This window comes from Taurulus bubalis, assembly GCF_910589615.1.
Source record: "Taurulus bubalis genome assembly, chromosome: 5".
Lineage (NCBI taxonomy): Eukaryota > Metazoa > Chordata > Actinopteri > Perciformes > Cottidae > Taurulus > Taurulus bubalis.
Genome location: NC_136593.1, coordinates 17,704,225 through 17,725,890, shown reverse-complemented (window position 1 = coordinate 17,725,890; position 21,666 = coordinate 17,704,225). Strand labels below are relative to the sequence as shown.

The 21,666-nt window shown below is 44.3% G+C and overlaps 1 protein-coding gene across 1 annotated transcript in view; it reads right to left on the bottom strand.

Moving 5' to 3' along the window:
• slc25a26 (solute carrier family 25 member 26) overlaps positions 1 to 21,446 on the bottom strand; it is a 46,737-nt gene extending 25,291 nt beyond the window's left edge. Inside the window, exons 1-5 of the mRNA XM_079218954.1 lie at positions 21,307 to 21,446; positions 19,983 to 20,139; positions 18,686 to 18,804; positions 12,398 to 12,502; positions 11,921 to 11,968 (exon numbers count right to left, since the gene is read on the bottom strand). Coding sequence (XP_079075080.1) covers positions 11,921 to 11,968; positions 12,398 to 12,502; positions 18,686 to 18,804; positions 19,983 to 20,139; positions 21,307 to 21,339 — 462 coding nt within the window. The 5' untranslated portion in view covers positions 21,340 to 21,446. The remainder of the gene's footprint in view (positions 1 to 11,920; positions 11,969 to 12,397; positions 12,503 to 18,685; positions 18,805 to 19,982; positions 20,140 to 21,306) is intronic.
• Between the last annotated feature and the right edge of the window lie 220 nt (positions 21,447 to 21,666).

The window sequence follows — 21,666 nt, the reverse complement described above, 5'->3', positions numbered from 1 at the left end:
CAACAGACGAGACATTGTTCATCTTTTCCAACTTTCTCATCCCTTACCGTTTGCAGTTTTCCATATTCAAAACACCGACCTGCTGCTGAAACACAGGATGGTACCGTTGAGATGCTATGCAGCTAGTTTTTTACCATTCACTTAACATTTACAGCACACTAGAGACTTTTATACCACGGCCAAAGAAATACCTTACTCACCAGGAAGATGATTGTATGATATTACTTACTGGCAAATCAGCACCTGGTCAATCATTAGACTTTTAATCAATTGCTGTAAACAGCGGCGGTTAATTGCCGATAAACAGTGATGACTATCACTTGACATTGTGTTACCAGAGGGCGGCTGTGTTGGTGTGGGCGTGTCGTTCACGTTAAAAAGTGCAATCAGGAATGTGGCATTGTGACTCTGGGATGCTGCACTTAGGCGCAGCAATGCTTTGAGCTAAATGCTAACTTCGACAGCTGAGGCTGGTGAAAATATCGACAGATAAACCAACGTTTGGGACAAATTAAAAGTGCCAGATGAAGAATGAAAGGATCACCAACGTTTTTACAATTCATTCTCTCGGGAGCAGAAACAAATGTGTTGCCACTCCATATATAAGTTATTGAGGCATGTCACTGAAAAGCAGAAACCACCAAAGATAAAATAAACAGCTCGAGGTGCAAGAGGAAAAGTCAGTGGATCATCATAGTCATGAGCATTCATCATCTGGGCACCATGGATATCTGTAACTAATTTCATGGCCATCATACCAGTAGCTGTGAAGACCAAAGTTTCCATCCACAGAAACCGTAGCAGGGCTCAAAATGGATTGAGGTTTTAACACAGCCAACCATTTACCTACTGGTTTAGTTGATCACACAGTTTGTTGAAATTATTTTGTAATTCTTTATGTGATGCTGAAAAGCATGCCACGCTTCACAGCGATAGTTTAGGCCTCAGGATTCATTACAATGACGCCCTGACAGATTGTTACTGCTGTATTATGACATCCCAGACACAAATAACATTATTCAGAAAGCCCACCGCTCAGTCAAGAAACTGTGGCGCAATCTTGAACCCCAAAAACGTACGCACTTTGCAACTCATTCGCTCCGTTTTTGCCACCAGATGTGGAGCAAATGAGCAAAAGAGCAGATGATTCGTGAGCCAGAGAAGTCTGCTGGATCCTGTTAGTACTTGATATTGAATGGCCATTCCAAATCCATTTGGCAAAACCTCCTACACCCGTGGATTTGGAATTTACCAAATGTACCATTTCAAATGAGACCATGTGTACTCTCTTAAACTCAATTTATACGCAAAATGAAATCAACAATGGCTCCTTTGAAATGTTGAAGTAGTCATTTCAAGACATGGTGAGTCACTGAAGAGTTTGGGTTAAAATGACAGTGTTGCTGTCCAGTTGTTGCTGCCCTGTTGTTACAGCAATCCATCAGTCTGGGCATTTCTCCTGCACTCTGATATTCTGTTTGCAGTAGCAGTGTGAACCCTGTCGACCTGAACTTTGATCTGCTAAAGTGACCAACACTGGACAATCAGACAAATAATAAATGAGATTGTATTTACATTGGAGAAGAGAGGAGCTGAGATTTTAAGAGAAAGCAGATGGGAGTCAGACGGGGAAGCGATCAACAGCAGCCTTATTCAAAGTGAGGAATTACTCCGGGCCATGTGAAGACCGAAAGACACACACGGAAAAAATATATAAATATAAAGACTGGCCAGGCAGAGCAAAGCCTTGAGACTAAGTCCACATTTATTACCTGCTAATGTAACAGGGCTGTAAACTGGATTCACTTGCCAAAGTCGTACTAAAAAACATTCAGACACACCCACATTCCATCAGCTGTGTGTCACAAAAGTATGAAGAGGAACCGACTGCGGCAACGCGCTGACAACAAACAGACGCAGATCAGCAATATTGGGGGGAGCTAATAAAGGTATGAATCACGGCAGAGTGACAGGTGATGCTGGACACCTCCAGGTGCGACAGCGCCAAGAGTTCAAACTCAAGTTGAGAAAGTCACTGAGTGATCAGACCTGTTTGTGTGTCAGTCAAAGGACAAAACACGCACACAAGAGCACAGCAAGCGAAGACGCAAGAACAAGCACGGGAAACATGTCAGAGAAAGCACAAGCATATATAATACTTATACATACACGCAGGCGTGTTGCTGGTTTGTGCTATTCTATTCTAATAAACTATGACAGAGTACAGGGTATTTCAACCAGCTTCCTTATTACATATCTGAGTAAATGGTGAGTGGGGGACAGCAATTATTTATATATATATATATATATATATATATATATATATATATATATATATATATATATATATATATATATATATACACACATAAATAAATACAATTAATATAATTGTATTACTATTATTATATTATATATATTATTATAATATATAAATTATTATTAAATATAATAATAATAATTTCTTGAAGATCTTAAATATATGATAAACCAACAATTGTTATAATTTTTTTTGTTGCATTGTAGAATGTATTTACATATTTCCTTTACTGTTCCTTTACCTTCCATTCACATGTTTGTTATAGAAAATTGACATATTTTATTTTTTAATTACATATGGGCTGCAAAATTATTTGCCAATTAGGGGCAGCTCTATGTTATGTTTCTTAACACTGGACACAAGTTGTGCGTGCGCATATGAGCTAATGTCACACCTATTTACTGCAGTGACGGCACACGTTACACCCGGCTGTGACGCTGCAAAAACCCTCGCTAAACATAGGAGCAGGGGGGGAATCTGTATGTGTACAGTCTAGTAAGAGGGAGAGAGGGAGAGTATGAGTGTGAGTGCGAGTGCGAGTAGCACCTAAGTACACCTTAGGGACAGAGGGGTTCAGGGCCTTTTAAATAAATAAACAAACACATAAATAAAGTCAATCGATAGAGGGAGCCTGATCCGGCACTCCGGGCCTGTGTTTGGCCTCTCACTTCATAAGAGAGGCCTGGGGGAGAAGGGAGGAGAAAAAGAGGGGAAAACAGAGAGAGCCAGAGAGCCAGAGAGAGAGAGAGAGAGTTGGATTACTTCTCTCTTGGTGGTTGTATAGTGTTAGTTAGTGGAAGCCAAGGTCTGCTCTCCCTTTAACAGAAAGCAGGCCCCGATATGCTGTCTCAGTGCACGCACACGCACACACACACACACACACACACACACACACACACACACACACACCTACCTGTCTTCGCACTCCCCTGAGGCACACTTCACACAAATCAGATGGCTATCTAAACCCAAACCTACAACACATACAAAGCAGAACTCCCCCTGTGCTCAGTGCAGTTCCTCAAAACCTAAATGTGTCACAGATTAGGGCGCGTTGGCCATGCATGCAGTTGTGAGCATCCTGCAGAATAAGCGCGTGTCCCTTTAAGGCCCTATACTGTGTAACTATGAGGAGTGTTCCGCCTTAAGCGACTAGCAATCACTCATCCCAACCTTTCCAGCTGCACGGCGCTGTAAAAACTAGAACAGGAGTGAGTGCACTTGCTGAAGAATTCCATCTGACAGTTTTGAATGCCAAGTGCAGCGTGGAGAGAGAGAGAGTGTGTGTGTGTGTGTGTCTGTGTGTTTGAACAAGCCAAACTAGGGAGAGGTTTGAGCGGTGGCATGTCTACCGTGAGCAAATCAAATCGCACCTGGCACCCTCTTCCCATGAGCCGCCGTAGCCCGGCGAATGTCGGCACACGGCAGTAATATTCCCGACAAATTAAGACTTGTTCTGAGGAGGGAGAGAGAGAGAGAGGGAGCAGAGGGAAAGAGGGAGGAGAGGTGGTGGTGGTGGTGGGGAAACAGTGTGCTGGCAAAGATTCAAGACAGCAATTCCATCGACATGAGAGAAATGCTTCCCAGAAACTCTGAATAATATTTATGTTGTGCAAGTGATTCTTTTTCTTCCTCCCACCTGTGTGCAGCGTGTTGCTTCAAAATGGACGCCTGACACAGCAGAACAGGGGAAGAGCTTCCTGATCAACGGACACCTGATGCTTCTTTTTCTCCACAGCCGTCAGTCAGGGGCTGTGAAGTAAAGCATGCTGATAATGCAGCACTGGAGTGACGCAGGGGCCGTCTCATATGATGTAAAATATAAAATGTTCATACTTAAATCGTAAAAACATCCCCACAGTTTGCATTCATACAAAGGAGAAGCATGCTATGTTTAATATATAACTTATTGATTCTACTTTTATTTATTTTACCCGATGAAAGACTTCATTGGCTTAAAAACGTCCGTCAAAGCCACTGACAGATGACATCAATGGCAGAGTGCATGCTAGCCAATGAATGGCGGTGTGGTGTGACACAGGATGCCCTGAGGGTCGGCCAATTAGCTGCTGACAGGAAGAGAGATGTATGGCCGCCTCAGGATCTGGCTTGAGACTCGGAGTGAGACGTGGGAGAAAATATGCTGGTGCTAAGCATGGGAGAGGTTGAAGGTGCAGCCGGAGCCTATAGCTACACAGCTGGTTGAGAAGGGTCCAGGCTACCGAGCACCATATTCTTCAAGTTTGACAAGGCTGGAGTGCACAGGGAAATAATATTAGCAATATAGTCGAAGAACATATAACATGTTAGCATGGATTAGCTGCCCATGTCAGTTGGTCAAGCCAGAACCAGTCGCACAAAAACGTCCATATAGTTTAATTGTTCTGTATTTTTCCAGTACATTGCAGTTGTTTTGTCAGGCAACACATTTGCATGCTAAATAGTGGTTTACTGGAAACGGGCACCCTTGTGCCAGTGCAGCATTTGCAATGAATACTGGGAATTATACGAACGCAGCCAAAGGCTGGCCGAAAGCAGAACGCATTTTAGTTCATATAGTTATATATTTGAAAAGTATTGGTGTCCATAAATACAGTTAACAATCAAGACTTTTAAATATCCTCAGTAAAGACGTGAGAGGTAGGTCCAGAATACGGCTGCTTGCTTTGATATCTCCAGCATGGCAAGAACACACACACACACCCTTTCTGGGCGCAGTGCCCACAGCAATAAAACACAGACCGGAGTCCTTTCAGCCAACCAATCACTGCCTTGTAGGCAAACTGAAATGTTTCTCACTAACAGAAACATATCTTATCAGCTGGGGATCAGATATCAGCAGCACAGCTGGAAATAACAGCATCTCCATTCTGAGAGAAGTTTATACTGGCAGTGACGCAGTCACTGTGAAAAAACGTGCGCGCGCGCGCACACACACACACACACACACACACACACACACACACACATATACGAGTTAGTCAAACAAAACCATGCATGGACCTGATCAATCCACTGCAGGCTGCACAACACAATGCTGAGCAGCACTATCATTGATGAATATAAAAACCAGCCCTTTATTATTATTATTATTATTATTATAATGACGATAATAATGATAATAACTGTATTTATATAGTTTACAAAGTGCTTTGACAGACAAAGCAGCAAAAGCAAGGCATTAAAACAGAAAGCTCAGTGAGGCCCAACAAAGCAAGACAGACTAAGGCGAGAGCTAAACCCTGACAGAACAGCTCGTCACAGTCACTCATTTATTTTGTTCATCATGAGTAGTAACACAGCCCTTGCACCAATATGTAATAGTTCGTCCCCTTCAATAACATTAAATAAACAAATGAGGGTTCTGCGCTAGCGTGATATTCATTCATATCTTTCATTTCCACTTTGACACTGCCTTCTTGTTTGCAGTTTTTCTGACCGGTCCCTCGACATCATATTCAGTTGACACAATAGATGCGTCAGCCAACATTCAGTTATTTTTGGTTGATAGAATGACTTTTTTTTATTCTTTGTTCCTTTAGCCAATGTAGCTTTTGCTTGAAGTGAAATTAATCCTCTGGGGACCTTTCATGTCTGAAGCAAGAAACGTTATTTGACTCAAAACCTAACTGCCAACCTCATCTCAGGCTTCTGGGGAGCCTCACGTGACTGTCTGGGGGGGAAAAGGGGCACTTATGCAACAGAAAACCTCACAAACAACAAAACAGTCCTGCAAATTGTATTTTGATGAAAATAAAAAGGCAAATCATTGCCTAAAATGTATTAACATTTACATTTCAAAAGTCAATTGAATTACCAAGGGGTCATATTTTACATTGAATTTAAAAGTTGCTCTAAATGCACAGAAAGGAGAGATGAGACAAAGGAGAGGGAGAAGGCTGTGCACCGTTGCTTCTCATGGAGGAGAAGTGATGTTGTAATGACTGGGTACTTCCTCACGTCTGGCTGTTGCTGCACATTGATTTAGCCTCCTTCCTCTCCCTTAACTCTCTCTTAACTCTCCCGTCACTCCGGGATGAAGTGGAAATAAGACGTTACTGTTGTTTAGAGTGGATCTGATTGAATGGTTTAACTCAATTAAACGTTTCTTACAGTCAGGCTGTCTGACTGAGATGGGATTACAGTGTTTAGGCATTTATTGTTGTGTCACTTTAATACTTTTGAAACTAAACTAAATCTACATCGCAAGAATCGCTGTCAGGGGATTAATGCTTCGCACTCAATCTTGTGTCCTGGCACCAGATTCCAACATACAGGGAGAGGGCATCGACACGCATTTCCTTCCACATGACATCCAACCCATCCCCCCCACACTCAGGCCCTTGCCAGGCCGTCGGGACGGTGTGTTATTAGAAACACATGTGCAGCACCAAAAGGTTTTCTGCTTGGATTGAGACAAGCATGCGTTAAGTTGTGGGAAGCAAACATAGCCCCGAGCGCCAGGGACACAGACTAACATGGCCACCACGGCACTCATACATTCAGCAGAGTGGGGGGAAAAAAAAAAAAGTCCTGCAGTAGATACTCAGACATTCTCTGCATTAAAAATTGCAGCCACAATGACGTTTTTTTGCGCGACTTCAAGAGCTCAGTGGGGACAAATGTACTAAACGTAGGTCTGTGATCCATGGCTCTCAGTGGCACAGACTTCTAATGCATAATGCTCAACGGGGTATGCGGCGCACAGCGAGCACGCGTGGGGGTCTGACTGCATGGCACCGAACTCCTCGAATACATCCGACTGTAGAAGCCATTAATAAAACCAGGTGCTGATCGTAGGAAGGTTCCTGAGGTTTAGTTAGATTTACAGTGAAAAGTCACCCTGCCAATGTCCACCCCAGGGGGACTGGACTGCATGGCTGCATGAAGAGGCACTGAGGAAAGGGAAGATACAATTGTACTCACACACAACCCCACTAATGTGGATGACAGGTGCAGCCAGTCACTGCGAACAGGAGCCCGTCCATCCGTCATCCAGCGTGGCGTTGGGAGTAAACCATCACTCCCTGGTGTGGCGTGTGTGGAAAAGTGATCATCCAGTGACAAAGAGGAATCATTCTCTGTGGCTTAATAGGGCCATCACTCTTCTAACAAGGGTCGGCTCGACCTGCAAACAACTCAAACGGGGGCGCCATTCAAGACTGATATTCCATACCTCAAGCAGGTAGACAGAGAGTGATCCGTCAGAGCAATGAATACTGTTGAAACTCACAATGTGAATAGACGCATCGGGTGGAGGCCCCTCTATTACAGCAGAGTTTGACTGCCTGAGTTCCTGTGAAGGAATTCTAAACAGTTGTACCGATGTTTTAAGGTCGAGGAGTAAGTGTATATGTGAAGGCTGCTAATTCAATGCTACATCTACAGTGAGTGTGTCCCACACTGGGCTAAACACCTGGGTGGCCTACCCTCTTCAGCTGTGTTCTCCTTATCACAGAAGCAGTCAAACAACCCTCTGTGGGTCAAGTCAGTCAAGGGTCAGATCTAAGGAGGTCAACAGGTTTTCTCGGGATTCTTAAGCTACCCATTGATCACAGTGTCAACACATAAGGCAGCACCGGTAGCTGGTATTCTTTAAAAACCTTCACCTCCATTTCTGAACCCAACAGAGCTAGACTCCATTTCATTGGCAGCCTGTAGGGGTTGATACACATCTGATTCTACAACAGCCACAAAATTAAAAAGGCGATTCAAATCAGTCCAAAATTAAACAAGAAGGCACAGTCATCGCGCTGCTAGGCATTCTACATAATTATCAACTTTCATGGTTTGGTTTCTCTTTTTTTCAACGTGTGATCTTGTGACATTTTCCAATTCATTAAATTAAGTTCTGTTAAGCTTTTTAAGGTGTTGACACCCTTTAGAAGTGTTGGTTTGCTGTCTGGCTCTGAGAGACGAATGGCAGCTGCTCCGCCGAGGTCCAACTCGAAACACAAAGCAGGAGGAAGCCTCCGCTCCGTCACACGCTTTGCTTCCCCCGCCCTGCCTCTCTCGTACCTCCGTCTGCTCCGTCTCTCCCGAGCTCGCTCTTAGTCATATGAGGGTGTATAAACACCAGCCTCTGTGGATCAGTGCGCACCGAGACAGGATATGAGAGTGATTCCCCTCACCTCTCCCTTTTGAACCTGCGTCACAGACAGTGAAAAGTGGCTCCTTTCCAGAAAAAGGGCCACGCAGGGGTCAGGTCTGCTCTGCTCTGCTGCACGCCTGTTGATTCAGTTTCAATCTCAGCATCCCAGCAGAGGAAGGAAACAATTCCCCCTCGTCGCTCTGTACGGACTCCTCATAACTCAATCATAACTCAATGTACACAATGCAACAACCGAGCTCTCCCCACGTGTTGATCTTAGGATGGTTCCTGAGCTTTAGTTAAGATTTGCAGCAGAAGCCATCAAGCAAATGTCCACCACAGGAGGGTTGGGGGGGTGTAAAATAGGTGCATGGGCCAACATGGATGTATAAGGCACAGTAGAAAGTGCCGAAAAAATTGTGAATGACAGGTGCAGCCAGTCATCCAGCGGTAGGAGTAAACCATCGCTCCACTGGTGTGACGCGTGTGGTAAAGAGATGGTAATCGGACGAAGAGAAAGCGTTCCCTGTGGCTTCAGAAGGCCATCGCTCTTCTAAGGCGGGTTGGCTCGACCTGCAAACTACTCAAACGGGATCAATATTACTAATACTCCTCTTTGGGTTTTGGACTTAGTCTGGCAATACAAGCAGCTTGCATACGTCAACTTTTTCTTTTTACATGTTATGGCCCAAACGATTAATCAGGCAATCAAGAAAACAATCCACAGATCAATTAAGAGTTAAAAATCTGACAATTTAATCTGATTGTAAGAGCCAAATGCCTGACACTTTATGTTGGTCTTTTTATTTCTCACCCACCCCTCTGTAGCTCAAAGTCAGCCCTCTGCGTGCTTTGGTAATTTGGCCTGTTGGTAGCAGTTAAAAGTCTTTTCTTCAGCTAAACCCCCTGATGGAGGAAGCAGAGAAGGGATCAACCGTGGATTGAAGAGAAGGACAGAGAGGAAGCGGAGATGTGGTGGGGAGGAACCTGGATGGAGAGGTGTTTCATAAGCCCTACAGCCAGATCTTTTACCTCAGGTTGCCAGGTCCCAGCTGTTGGGGTGAAGAAACGTTAAGGCTGAGGAAAAATTTACATAACACCAGTAAAAAGGTTTTCTTTTTTCATTAATGAACTGTTCAGTCTCATTTAGCGAGCTCAATTACCTTCCTGTCGGAGTGCTTACCCACTTAAACGTGTGAAAATGGATTTAAATAAAGTGGCTTTCAGAGTGAGTAGGCGAAAGAGCACAAGTATGAGAGATACATTTAGCGTAGCCGTATGCTGCAGTCAATCAGCCGATGTTCCAGGTTCTTCAGTCGACTGTGTCAGACGCTGTCAGCTTCACTTACACATATCCCCCCCAAAGCCCCCATACCAGCACCACCCTAAATTACTATCTAATAACCCATCTCAGGCTCATTACTCAAACTCAAATTGAAGCAGTTTAGATCAAATCCGAGATCACCTCACGAGCGCTTTAGATCAGAAAAATACAGGACTCGCCATTAAAAGAAAAGAAAAAAAAGGCCATCACTTTCAGTGCAGTGACTGCTGCTCATAAATGCCATAAAAGTGGATTGGTGTGATGGGGGGTACGGAGGGAGAGGGGATCGGAGTAAAATGAGAGAAAGTCAGACGCAAACATCTAAAACAGTGGTAATCTTAGCATGCCATCTAGTGGTGGAAGGTGGTACTATTCAACAGGAGAAGCTGGTGGTGTCCTGTCAAAATGGTATTACCAGATGATTAAATATAAATAGAGTCTGGGTTAATTGTATTTTCATGAATTGTCTACAATTAACAACTGATTAACAATAGATCTTAAACGTGAGATTTAAAACAAGTGCACTCTACCGCAAATACTGAACAAAGTCTGGCTGATGTTCATTAACAAGCCTGTGTTTTTATAAAAGTTGAATTAAGTCATTTTTCACAGCCCAATTTTACTCACCACAATCTGCATCTAATGGATTTCATGCTCTATTCAGCTGGAACCCAAAAGGTGCCGATTCAGCAGACAACTCGACAGCTGCTCTCAAGGAGAGTGTGACCACGGTAGAGATTAATGTGGTGCAAAAGAAAAAATGTATTTAACATCTATTAGTCAATAGTTCAGATATGGTGGCTGAATAAAACTTGGAGCATTGTGTTGTGTAAAGTCCACCAGAACTGTTTGAAACTCATTCTTGGTGATCTGGGTTTATGGGTTGTTGCCACAATGTGAACCGGATCACCAAATCAGTCACACCTCCACTCCACCGTCCAAACTCAGGCCAGCCCTCCCCGGGCCGTGGCCGATCCTCACACATCCTGCACTAATGTGATATCATACCCATCAGAAATGCTTTCTGAACCATAATGAATATACAGCACGGAGAGGACCCCAATTAGTGGGCCAGTGAGGGAGGGGCGGCCCAACGCCACATAAACAAACTTATCTTGACAGGGTCGCTTGTCCAAAGGAGGGAGATGGGCGGATAGCGGAGGAGGGCGAGAGAAAATGAATTACCTTCCCGACACACGTCAAAGCCAATCACCGCAGAGCATCCCTTGCCGTTCCCGTACCCCAAAATCCCTGCCGCCGCCGTTGCGTTTCATCTGCCAGCGTTAGTATGCACACAGGCCGTGCGCCAGCTTCCAAATGTATTCATTTATTCAGAGCCCCTCGGAGAAATCACAGTGTCTTGTTGTCCTTTTTTTCCCCGGCTGTCCAGATGGAATTTGCGTGAATAACATCAGTTTAGTGAGGCAGAAAATAAGTACAGGCTAGCACAGCGGAGGGGACTCGATTACACCCTCACCCGCCTCCCCAAAAAAAAAAAAGGGGAAAAAAAAGGATAGAAAGACAAGTGTCACCTTCATACACTTCTTTCTCCATCTCTGGCCCCCTTTCTCATTTTCTTTTCCACTTCTGTTGAAACCTAGCAGACGAAGCGAGTGAGAGATCTCCACCGCTTTTGCCACAATTATTTTGCGTTATCACGCACTGCAGGTGCAATTAAACGGAAGATCATGAATCAAAGAACACGAGCAGCTTTTGCATTTAAAAGAAGGTGAGTGGCCATCAAGGGTGAAGCTCGAAGCTCATTTATCCGTGTTTTGTTTTGCATTTATAACGCAACTAATTGCATTAATTAATCAGATGTACTTCTAATAGGAGGCAAAGCACCTTGCATACGTAATTGAATGGGATGAAAAAAAAACAGAATTGTAAATCAATATTTCCTACCTCAATAGAGCCCGAGAGAAATTAAAATGTCTTCAGTCAGAAGAGTGTAAAGCCTTAATATTCGTTCAGCTGAATTCCCTACACAGCCTTTAAGGAGTCTGGTAATTGTCTTTAGAATAAACTGTTAAAATTGATAGAAAAGCTTTAAGATGAGTTTCGCAATTACCTCAAACTAAACTTTGCCAAAGACAGATAGTACCAGTGTGTGATCTTATTGGTTGAAATCAAACGTAGGTGAGGGAGCAGAAGGAAAAAAAACAAACACTTGAAGTCATCGTACCTCTCTGAGAACCGTACTCCCGTATCCTCTGTACAAGCCTCGAACACCCTGATCAGAGACAACGGAACAGAGCACACTTTAATTACAATCACAGACAAACACTCTGATTCAATAAATAACAAAAAGGCTTTCCTGTAAGAAGCCATGAATATTGACTTTATGTGTTTTACGTGGTGCCAAGTTCAATAATTATAAAAATAACAACGACCATATTAAAGGTTTTTCAAATATGTGAAATCACAAAAAAATATGATTTAACAATAAATAATTCCATCTTATTATAACTTAGTGGTTATTTTCATAGATCAGGCCTTACATTTGACTCATTACCGTAAGTGCAGAGGGCCGGGTTAAGGCGTTATTATGCTACAACCGCTTGTCGGATAGTTTTAAAGCCTCTATCATTTCTGATAGAAGATCAATGAAAAAAGAACAAAGTGAACCAGATTTCTCCTCGAACAAAGTGCCTCTGATTACCTCTTCTCCGAGTGTCGCCAGCAGCATGCGGTAGGTGGAGGATGAGGGGGAAGCCTGGGTCCTCTGTTTGACCACCTCCGTGGGCACCCGGATCAGACACGCCACCTACAGGACGGAAAGAGCAGGGGTCAACTGTGGTGCCTTGCGTACCATCTCAACCTACAGTCTTGCATTTCCTTCCAGAAGGACTTTTGATCTCCAGATTGTGGGTGTGTCAGCAGACACTCCTCCCCCACCTGTAGATGCTACTAGCCTGTGTATATTTACACGTGGCAGGTGGCCATGGTGTGAGAAGAGCCTTCACGTCGAGCTGGCAGGCTAACGAGGATTTCAGTGAGCGTCCAACCGGGCCAATTAACAAACCAGTACACACAGCAGACATGACACCTGAGCAACAGGTTAAAAAAGAAAAAGAAAAAAAAAAAAAAAGGTCAGCAGGCTGACTGTGTAGCTGCGTCCAAAGAACATGCGCTTCCATCAAACACACGGATAGATCCAGGCTGACACACACGCACACCTCAGTAACCACACTCCCAGCTACAAGTTCCAAACCCATCCACCATATGTCAACACAAATATGGACTGCCAACAGCTAGTGAAGATAGACATGAATATTTATGCTTCATAACTCCCATCGCCCTAAAAGGCAGGCAGGCAGGCAGGCAGCAGGGCACAGCTGCCCACCTGGTGACTTGATTCCCCATTTATCCGGAGCGGAAATACCGGCTCACGGCGAGCAATCTTACAGAGCGATTGGTGAGCCGCCCCCTCGCTGTGGCTCCCCTCGGTCATACAGATGCCAGTCTGCCGATGCCACCTTCACCACAGCAGTGTGTGTGCGGAGCGGAGCAAAGAGAAGGAGTGATGTCGGCGCTGCAATAAGAGGTAAAATGCTCCCCCTGTCCTGCTTGGCTCCTTCTCCGTTCAGCTATCCATACTGTTTTGGCGTTTAGAGGTTTTAGAGGCGGTGGGCCCTGGAGGTAAAGGCTCTATTGCCGTACTCCGCGAGGGGGAGAAGGCTAACCTCCTCCCCCCCCCCCCCCCCCCCCCGACAGCTGTTAGAGGGCTCACTGTCAGCCACTCGTCGACTCTGCCAGACACCAAGGACACCATATGAGCAAGAACGTGAATATATGTGGAACACAAAAGGAGAAGGGATACTGGAAGTCAAGTGAAATTCCAGACTGAGCTGTAAAGACTTTACAGACATACAGGCACATCTCTAGCTCTGCATCTCCTGACTATCGTTTATTATTTGCTCCATTTCTCAGCTTTGCCTTGACCTTCAATGTATCACTTCTGCTGCAGGCAAATGTCGGTTCTTTTTATGTTCAACACACAATGAGCACATATACCTCATTACCTGTACATAAGAGCAGAAACAAAAAGACTTGAATGAGCTCCGATGAAGAATTCAAGCCAATTCTTACTGGTATTTCTGGTGAGCAGGACCAAAGTCTAGCTGCAAACTTTACCGTGGTGCAACAGCACCACCAAGTGGCCAAACATCCCCCTGCATCACCTCGCAGCGATAACTAAGCTGGCTGCATCCGTCTCAGAGATCTCATTTGCCCTCCCTTTGGTCAACTTACCATTTCTAATACATTGTACATCATGTTTTCCCCAAACCAATTCTCCAAAGGACCAGAATAAGGCAGCTAAATGGAAAGAAAGTGGCTATGACAAGTAATTACTGACGTAATTGGATAGGGGGCCTGGAGATGAGACGGCCTTTCCTCTCCTGTCACTGCAGAGAGGAAGGAAGAATGAGCCAAAGATTATACCAAATAAATTAGGGACATTGTTTATTTGGGAGTAATTTGCGCGCCTAGAGGTGGGGAGAATGATGTTGAGTGGCTAGAAGATAAAGTGTACTGCCTCTGAGGCCATTGTAGGTCTCTGAAAACAGCAGGAAAAAAGAAAAATTGGGGAACTTGTTGATGAATCGGAGTGGTGCTTGATAAAATATGACTGGAGCAAAAAAGAAAGAAAGAAAGAGTGAATTTAGGTCCAGTAGGTGTCCATCATGTCAGGATTGTTACCTTGTGTTTAGTGGAGGGACGCCTGTTTCTTCACCTACTTTGCTTGCCTTTCATTCTCGATGCTTTGCTCGGCTAGTAAGCGTATGATAGACCCACTGGCAGTCGTTTAAATTCCTGAAGCCATTCATCTTTATTTACAAGCTGTTGGATTCGTCAAGCGGCGTTAATTAGGAGGCCGACTGCCTGTGATTGGAGCCTTTCCGTTTCCCTTGGCCTGTTGTTGTTAATCCAAATGACAGAGCGTGTTTTCAATTTCCAGCCCCAGCCGCCAGACAACAAGGTAAGAAGACGGATCTCCATCATGGGCGAGCCACTCCAGCCAATCAATCGGCAGATTGAGTCATTACATCACTCCGTACTCCCCTTCTTTGCTACATCCTTAGTTTTACCACTCAGTGGTCAGGCAATCAGGAACATTACTACCCTTCAGCACCATAAAGAGACAGCGGGTAAGAAAAACAAACAGGCAGCAACAACTGGTATGTGCCTTAAATATTTGGATTTATTAGTCATTAAAATATACTGCATTCACCTCTAAACGGAGGAAATGCAGCAGTCGCATGTAGAAACAGCTGGGAGAATGTCCCTGAACTAAGTTTCACTTTAACCATGCTCAAACTAATAAAGTGTAATAAGATGGTATCGATTATGATGCAAGAAGTGGGCGTAAACATGCTCCAAAGCGCTGTTACACTAATCTATAGTGGAGAAATAGTGCCATCCCACTCAATGTCAAGTTAAATACAATAAAGTAAAGCCTGTGTGAAATCTCCATCTCTGCCCTTGAAAGACAGTTATACTGTGTGAGCCATCCCATGAACCAGTAATTCCCATGACTTTTCTGGATTTTTGATCACACGCCCAGTCCTAGAAACACAGCAAGACTAAAATACGGGTCGACAAAAAGGAAGGAAGGAAGAGATGGAAGAGAAAAAAAGGGCACAAAGAAAAAGGGAAGAGATGAGGACACTGAGTGTCTCCAACTTTGAAACAACAGCCAATAAATCACAGAGCATGGCGCTGCTCGAAGGCGATGCATGGATTATTTCTCAGTGCCAAGTTAAGTGGCTGCCAGTTTCTACCCCCCGAAACTCCTCCCTCCAGCTCCCTCCCCGCTGTCCCCCCACGTCTTGTCATGTCACACTGTATTTTCCAGTACATCCTCCTGCAGATGTGGTGGTGGTGGTGGTGTGGTGGTGGTGGGGGGTTATAGATGCGAGAAAAACCTGCCGCCTGGCCTTGACAAATGAGCTTTCAGGGCAGACGTCGAGCGAATGGGAATGAAGATAAATCTGATCTAATGGCTGGATAACAGCCTGCTAGAGCCTGACAGACGCCATCAGCTTACACATTCTTTATGGGAGCGTCCTAACGCCGCACTCACACAAACACCAGGATACTTCTGGCGGGGAGAGAGGGGGGTTTCTGTCATTGTCTTGACCCTCTCTCGTTCTTTTTCTCTGCAGCGTATGACTGTCCTCCTCTCTGTCCGTCCCGTTGACTGTTGAGTAGGTTCATATAAAAAGGGGTGGGACATTTGAAGACCATCATCAATCCGCTGTGGGACAATTCTGCTTTATATCTGTATTCTTAAAAGTGCATATTTCCACCACCTGTGAATCTAATCTAATGAAGGAGCTTATTTAGGTCTTGAACTTTAAAACTTAATTATGACGATAATGATTCCTGTAAATTATAATTCTCACATATGCAGATTATCCCTATGAAGCTTGTTCTTACCGTTTATGCCCAACTATTCCTCCTTCCCCTGGAAGAACATCTGTTAAACCAAAGGCTCAACTATAAAGACAAATATGACTTTGATTTAAGTGTGCAGAAGTGTTTTATTTTTCTTCATTTCAATTCCCCTCTCCCACTCATTGCAGTATGAATGCTGTGCTACAGCTCCCTCTGGAATGACCATAATACACTTTGACTGAAGTCCGCATCTAGTGAGTTTGTGCCAAGTCGAGCACATCACAGATAGATGGAGGTTTGGGGACAGGATTAGCAAAGAAATAGGCACCATAAAGCTTCTGCGGTGAATGCTGCCGAGTGGAAACAGTTGGTAAAACACGACCAAATGGACTCCTGGGGAAAAGATGGTGGGCTGATGAAGAGGCGGAACGGGCAATTCAGATGAGGACCAAAGAACAAGTTGCATCTTACTCGTTCAGTTTCCTGTGTGTCAAAGCCTGCCCACACCCAGCTGCTCCCAGCGAGTGGCGAGAGAAAGAGTTGGAAGAGCAACAGAGAAACACGATGAAAACATGTTGACAATGTGGTTTGTCTTCAACTACTCAGATTTGGACTGTGGGAAGAAGAACTCGGTGTGTGTTTGTCTCTTTGCACCTGTGTGGTTTAAAAAAATCTAAATAAAGATAACTTAAGACTTCCACATGAAGCTGTCGTTTAATTGCATTCTGCACTTATAACACAACACAAACTTTACAGACACAAAGTAGATGATGGAGAGGCAGCAGGTGAGACGGCAGTCTGCTCTCAGAGCATTAGAAGGACTTAAGGCTTAAACCTGGAGGGCAAACACAGTGAACTGAGCAGGTACCTCACAGAGGCAGATCTCCCCCTCAACATCAACATTTAGCTGTCTCTACCCAGCATGGAGTGGCCATTTTTAAAAAGGCCCATTAAAGCACTAAAACCATGTGAATGATGCAAGATTCACATTCGGTCATAAAGCAACCTACTTAGAACTACTAAACAATCAAAAAACAAAATGATGCAATATGCCATGTGAAAAAAGGACTCAACATGTATGACAAAGAGACTAAACTTGGGCCGTAACTATCAATTGTTTAAATTATCCTTTTGAGAATTATTTGTCGATAAAATGTAAGAAAATAGTTTTAAAAACGGCACAATTTTCTCCAGATCCTTGGTGAGCTCTCAAATTGTCTGTGCTATTCAAAGTCAAAAAGGTATTCAATTACTTTTCTATCAATCGACTAATCAATGAACTAACTACTCATTTTCAGAAGGAGACATAACTTGACGTATAGTTAATAAAACAATACCATTAGTAGTGACTGAGGGGGCGATTGCATCACAGTGCGGCTGTATAGGCCCATCACAGCTCTCGGGGCAGCACCAGGTTAGGCCTTTCATGGCTAAGCCTGAAGATTACTCCATTTGAACAAGACGTATCCAGTTGCCAGATTGCAGTGGGATACCGCCCCCCTGCTCTGCTCCGCTGCGCTCCGAGGATTTGGGCCTTTGATGTGCTCAAATCCAGAACAGCGGGGGAAGGGGTTAAAGGAAGCCGCAACCTCGGCCTCACCTTTCACGCTCATCTGGACTGTGCCACGGAGAGAAAAGTGCTAATAGCTACACTCCTCCAGTCTCTGCATTCACTTCTACGTTGATTGGGACAACCGGGGGATGAAGACAACCCTTATTTAATTTGCGCTAATAGAGTAACGTGACCCCTTCTCACTGCTGTGCGACGCCAAGATGCCGATAACCTCGAGCACAGTGACCACCCTCCCCTGTGGAAGAATTCCATTTCATAAACATGCAAAACTTGGCTAAATCACATCCATCCAAAAGCCATGAATACTAAACACGTAGTATTTTGAAGAAAGCCATGATGGTATAGCAGGGGGCATTCCTCTTCCCCCGCCCCATCTCTCTACCCCCCTTCATGCCAAAGTGAGTACTCGTGGCCCCCATAGGGCTCAGATTCTGTGGTTCACTTCAAGTGATTGGGTGACGGGATGGACCAAGGAAATTACGCTGCACCGTGTTGGTTTCAAGCCTGAATTTCCCAGACGAAGATGGCAGAGTCTGGGGGCCTGAGCGGGGAAAGTAGATGAGTAAATAGGCAGTAATGACATCTTATTTACCCAGCTAGTGGGAGAAATGCTGGCACAGTCCTGACGAAGACCCCTGAATGCAGCCTGCTGGACCCCGGGGCCGACAGCCAAAACCGCATACTCACGACCACCACACACCCCTCCCTTCTGCCCCTTTTATTAGTGGTCTGTGAAATTTGAAAGGCAATAAAGTTAACAGACGTTAAAGTTAACAGTGGTGGGAAAGGAACAAAGAGGGGCAGCTGTAAACAGTTGTGAGGCAGCTGGCCTCCTATGATTGGGACAACTACGAATGAATTAGGCCCAAACAAATTCACATGAGTTTAATGTCTGCCGGCAGACAGAAAGTGGGGTTGAAATCCAAACGAAAAGGAGGCAAAAGTTGGGAGAATGGAGGAGAGACGAAGACTTACTATTTCGCCCAGGGAGGCGGCCAGCATGTGAGTGACAGGTGCCACGTGCGGCGCCGCCAGCGCCCCGCCAGAGCCGAGCAGGGACTTTGTGCATTCGTAGGTGACAAAGAAAGCAGCGGCTGAAATCAAGCAGAACCACAGCCATTTAAGGCCCATTAGTCAAGCAGCATACAGCAATTAATATCCCTCACTACCACTGACAGGGGAGAAACCGAGGTGTGAGCGTGTGTGTGTGTGTTTGTCTGCATGTTCAATTGGGTAAAAGCTAAGAAAGTTAGGTGTGTGTCATGCGGATAGAGTTCTGTTCTTTCTTACTGTCAGTAGTCTCATAAAATTTATGAAAATTTGAAAAAAAAAGAATTCAACATAAAAGTTGAATTCATTTTCAATAACTGCAGCAAACAGATTATATGATGAGATTATTTTATATGGTCGATTGATTATCGAATACCAGCGCTTCTATTTGCACCCTTTAATAACCAAATAGGGCATCATCAATCCAAAGTGACTCTGTAAAAAATATAGTGTATTTACAACTTATTCCATTCAAAGGTCTACTTGAAAAGACTAACTTGATGCATTTGCAATAGCACCGATTGAAAAAGTGGGTTCATGGATGAATTGCCGTTTCGAAACAGAGACTTGAGTGTTGGACGTGTTGAAGCTTCCTGCAGACGATCGGCTCCCCACCAAAGGGCTGGTTTTGAGCAGTCTAGTCACGAAGCAATCTTGGTGAGGCAGCTACATTTAAAACCATTTGAAGAGGAGCCTCAGTGCATCAATCATTTTAAGGCTCCACCATATTAATCTGACTCTCATAAATTATATTCTGAAAAAAAAGTCAATCTTAAAATCCGGATCCTCGTTATTCTTGTCATCGTATATATTACCGTAAGTAAAGCGCCAGTGAGGATGATCTCATCAAGAAATACATAAAGAACAGGACTCTTGTAATTGTTTCATGAGACCACAAGCTGAACGCCTGCCTGATGCTGCACTACAATACAAAGCAAATAAATGAAACCACTTTGACTGTGAACTCGCAGCAACAAACCGACAAAAAGTCCACAAAGTAGTGCTCAAAGTCATTGTCACTGCGCTGTAACCCAAAAAAGAATGAATGTGTAAGAGCGAAAAGAGGCTCTCAACAACGAACCCAAACGGACACTATCGTGGATATGATGGTTGACGCGGTGCAAGGTCAGGTCTCCACACACAAAGGGTTAATCTCAGGTGTTTGGGAAGAGCATCAATCACAAGCAACACTGAGCGGTGGACCTTCATAAGAGCGTCGTACCGTTGGGGAAGGAGCCGACCGCAGCAGATGGGACTCCAGCGTAGATGCCCCTGAAGCCCCCCGCCTTGTAGAAGCCCTGCTGACTCTGCAGTCTCGTCTTAATAGTGTCCAGGGGGAAGAGCGTCAGGTCCACGCACATCCCCGCACAGCCGCCTGCCTGGAGAGACAAACACACTGTCAGACACCATGCAGCATTGAACGCTCTGTGGCACCAGTGGTGGAGCACATATTCAGATCTTCTACTCGCATGAATTCACTTTCTTTGTTAGGCCATTTGGGGGCAAATCAACAGGCTGGATACAAACCACTGACATGTTATCATCTCATAACATTATTGATAAAAGGCAAACGTGTTAGTCGTTGCCTAATTTACACATTTTGCAGACACAGCAAGAGATGAGAAATCACTCTTTTTGGTCTCCGGATTCATGAATGTGTTTTGATCTTCAACTTCTGAGGGACATATCCACCTCTTCAACCTCTAAACGCCACCACACTCAATTCCCCAGCTAGTTGTTCTGTCTACAGTGTGGTGCTGGGTAGTAGGGAAGGTAGTGTGCAGAAGGTACATCTGCTGCAGCTATGAGCGACACACCGATGGGAGCGCTAATTCATATACTGATGAGTAGTAATCTGTAACAATGCATCACAGTTTATACGATGATCATTATGTTTTGCGTTTCAAAAATCAATTTAAGTGGCTTTAATCTGTCTGGCAAAGTAGTAAATGAATGTCAATTAAAGAAGTAGTGAAGACTGCATTCAATAACAAGAGGTCCCTGAATAAGAAGACATGAAGTACAAATGTCTTCGGCCATCCAGGCTTTTATCAGTAGACATCAGTGGACAGACACAGATGAGTCATAAGAAAAACAGTGTGTCTTGCTATCTTCTGTAAATAAAGTGGAGTATGGTCATCAGGTCGTCTAAATTAGCCAACAGAACAAGGATAACCTCACACGGAGTTTAAATTAGCATTTACAACTAAAGTACTTTGCATATTTGTTCTTACTAAGCATTACTAGTTCAGTGTAAAGCAGCCTAATAATGTAAGACTCTTATTACACGTATTATGTTTGTATTCTTCGAGCTTCCGTAGTTGCGGAGCGGAGACCCTTGAGATGACACATTGCACCTGTGAGGCTGCAGTGGGCTGCAAGGGTCCCTCTGGTCGAGCCTGGCTTCTGTCACGACACATGTCGCAAAAAAAAGATGAACTCCCTTGTATCTTACATGTAGAACACGAACATAACATGCAGACTCAAAGCCGGTCTTCAACTACCAGCAACCAAGACACACATGTGTAATTAAAATGAACGTTTACCACCAGCGACGCGACGAGCTCGCGCCTCTCCATGCTCCGCTCTCACAGTCTTCTCCTGCCAGCTGTACGGCGCGTGCATTTGCAACCGCTGAGCATGTTGGAACTGTTCACAACACGCCTGTCAAGGACGCTGCCATCTTGGCTGAGTTACTTCCGCATTGACGTCGTGACGCTTGCGCGTCACATGACCTCGAAAGCTTTACCAGGAGAGTACATTTCAGAATCAGAAAGCTTTAATGGCCATGTAAGTTTGCACATACATGGAATTTGACTTTAATTGATTTAACTTTGCTCTTTGTACTTTTTCACACTTTTTCATACAGTAAACAAGATAAATATTAAAAAAGATTTTTAAAAAAA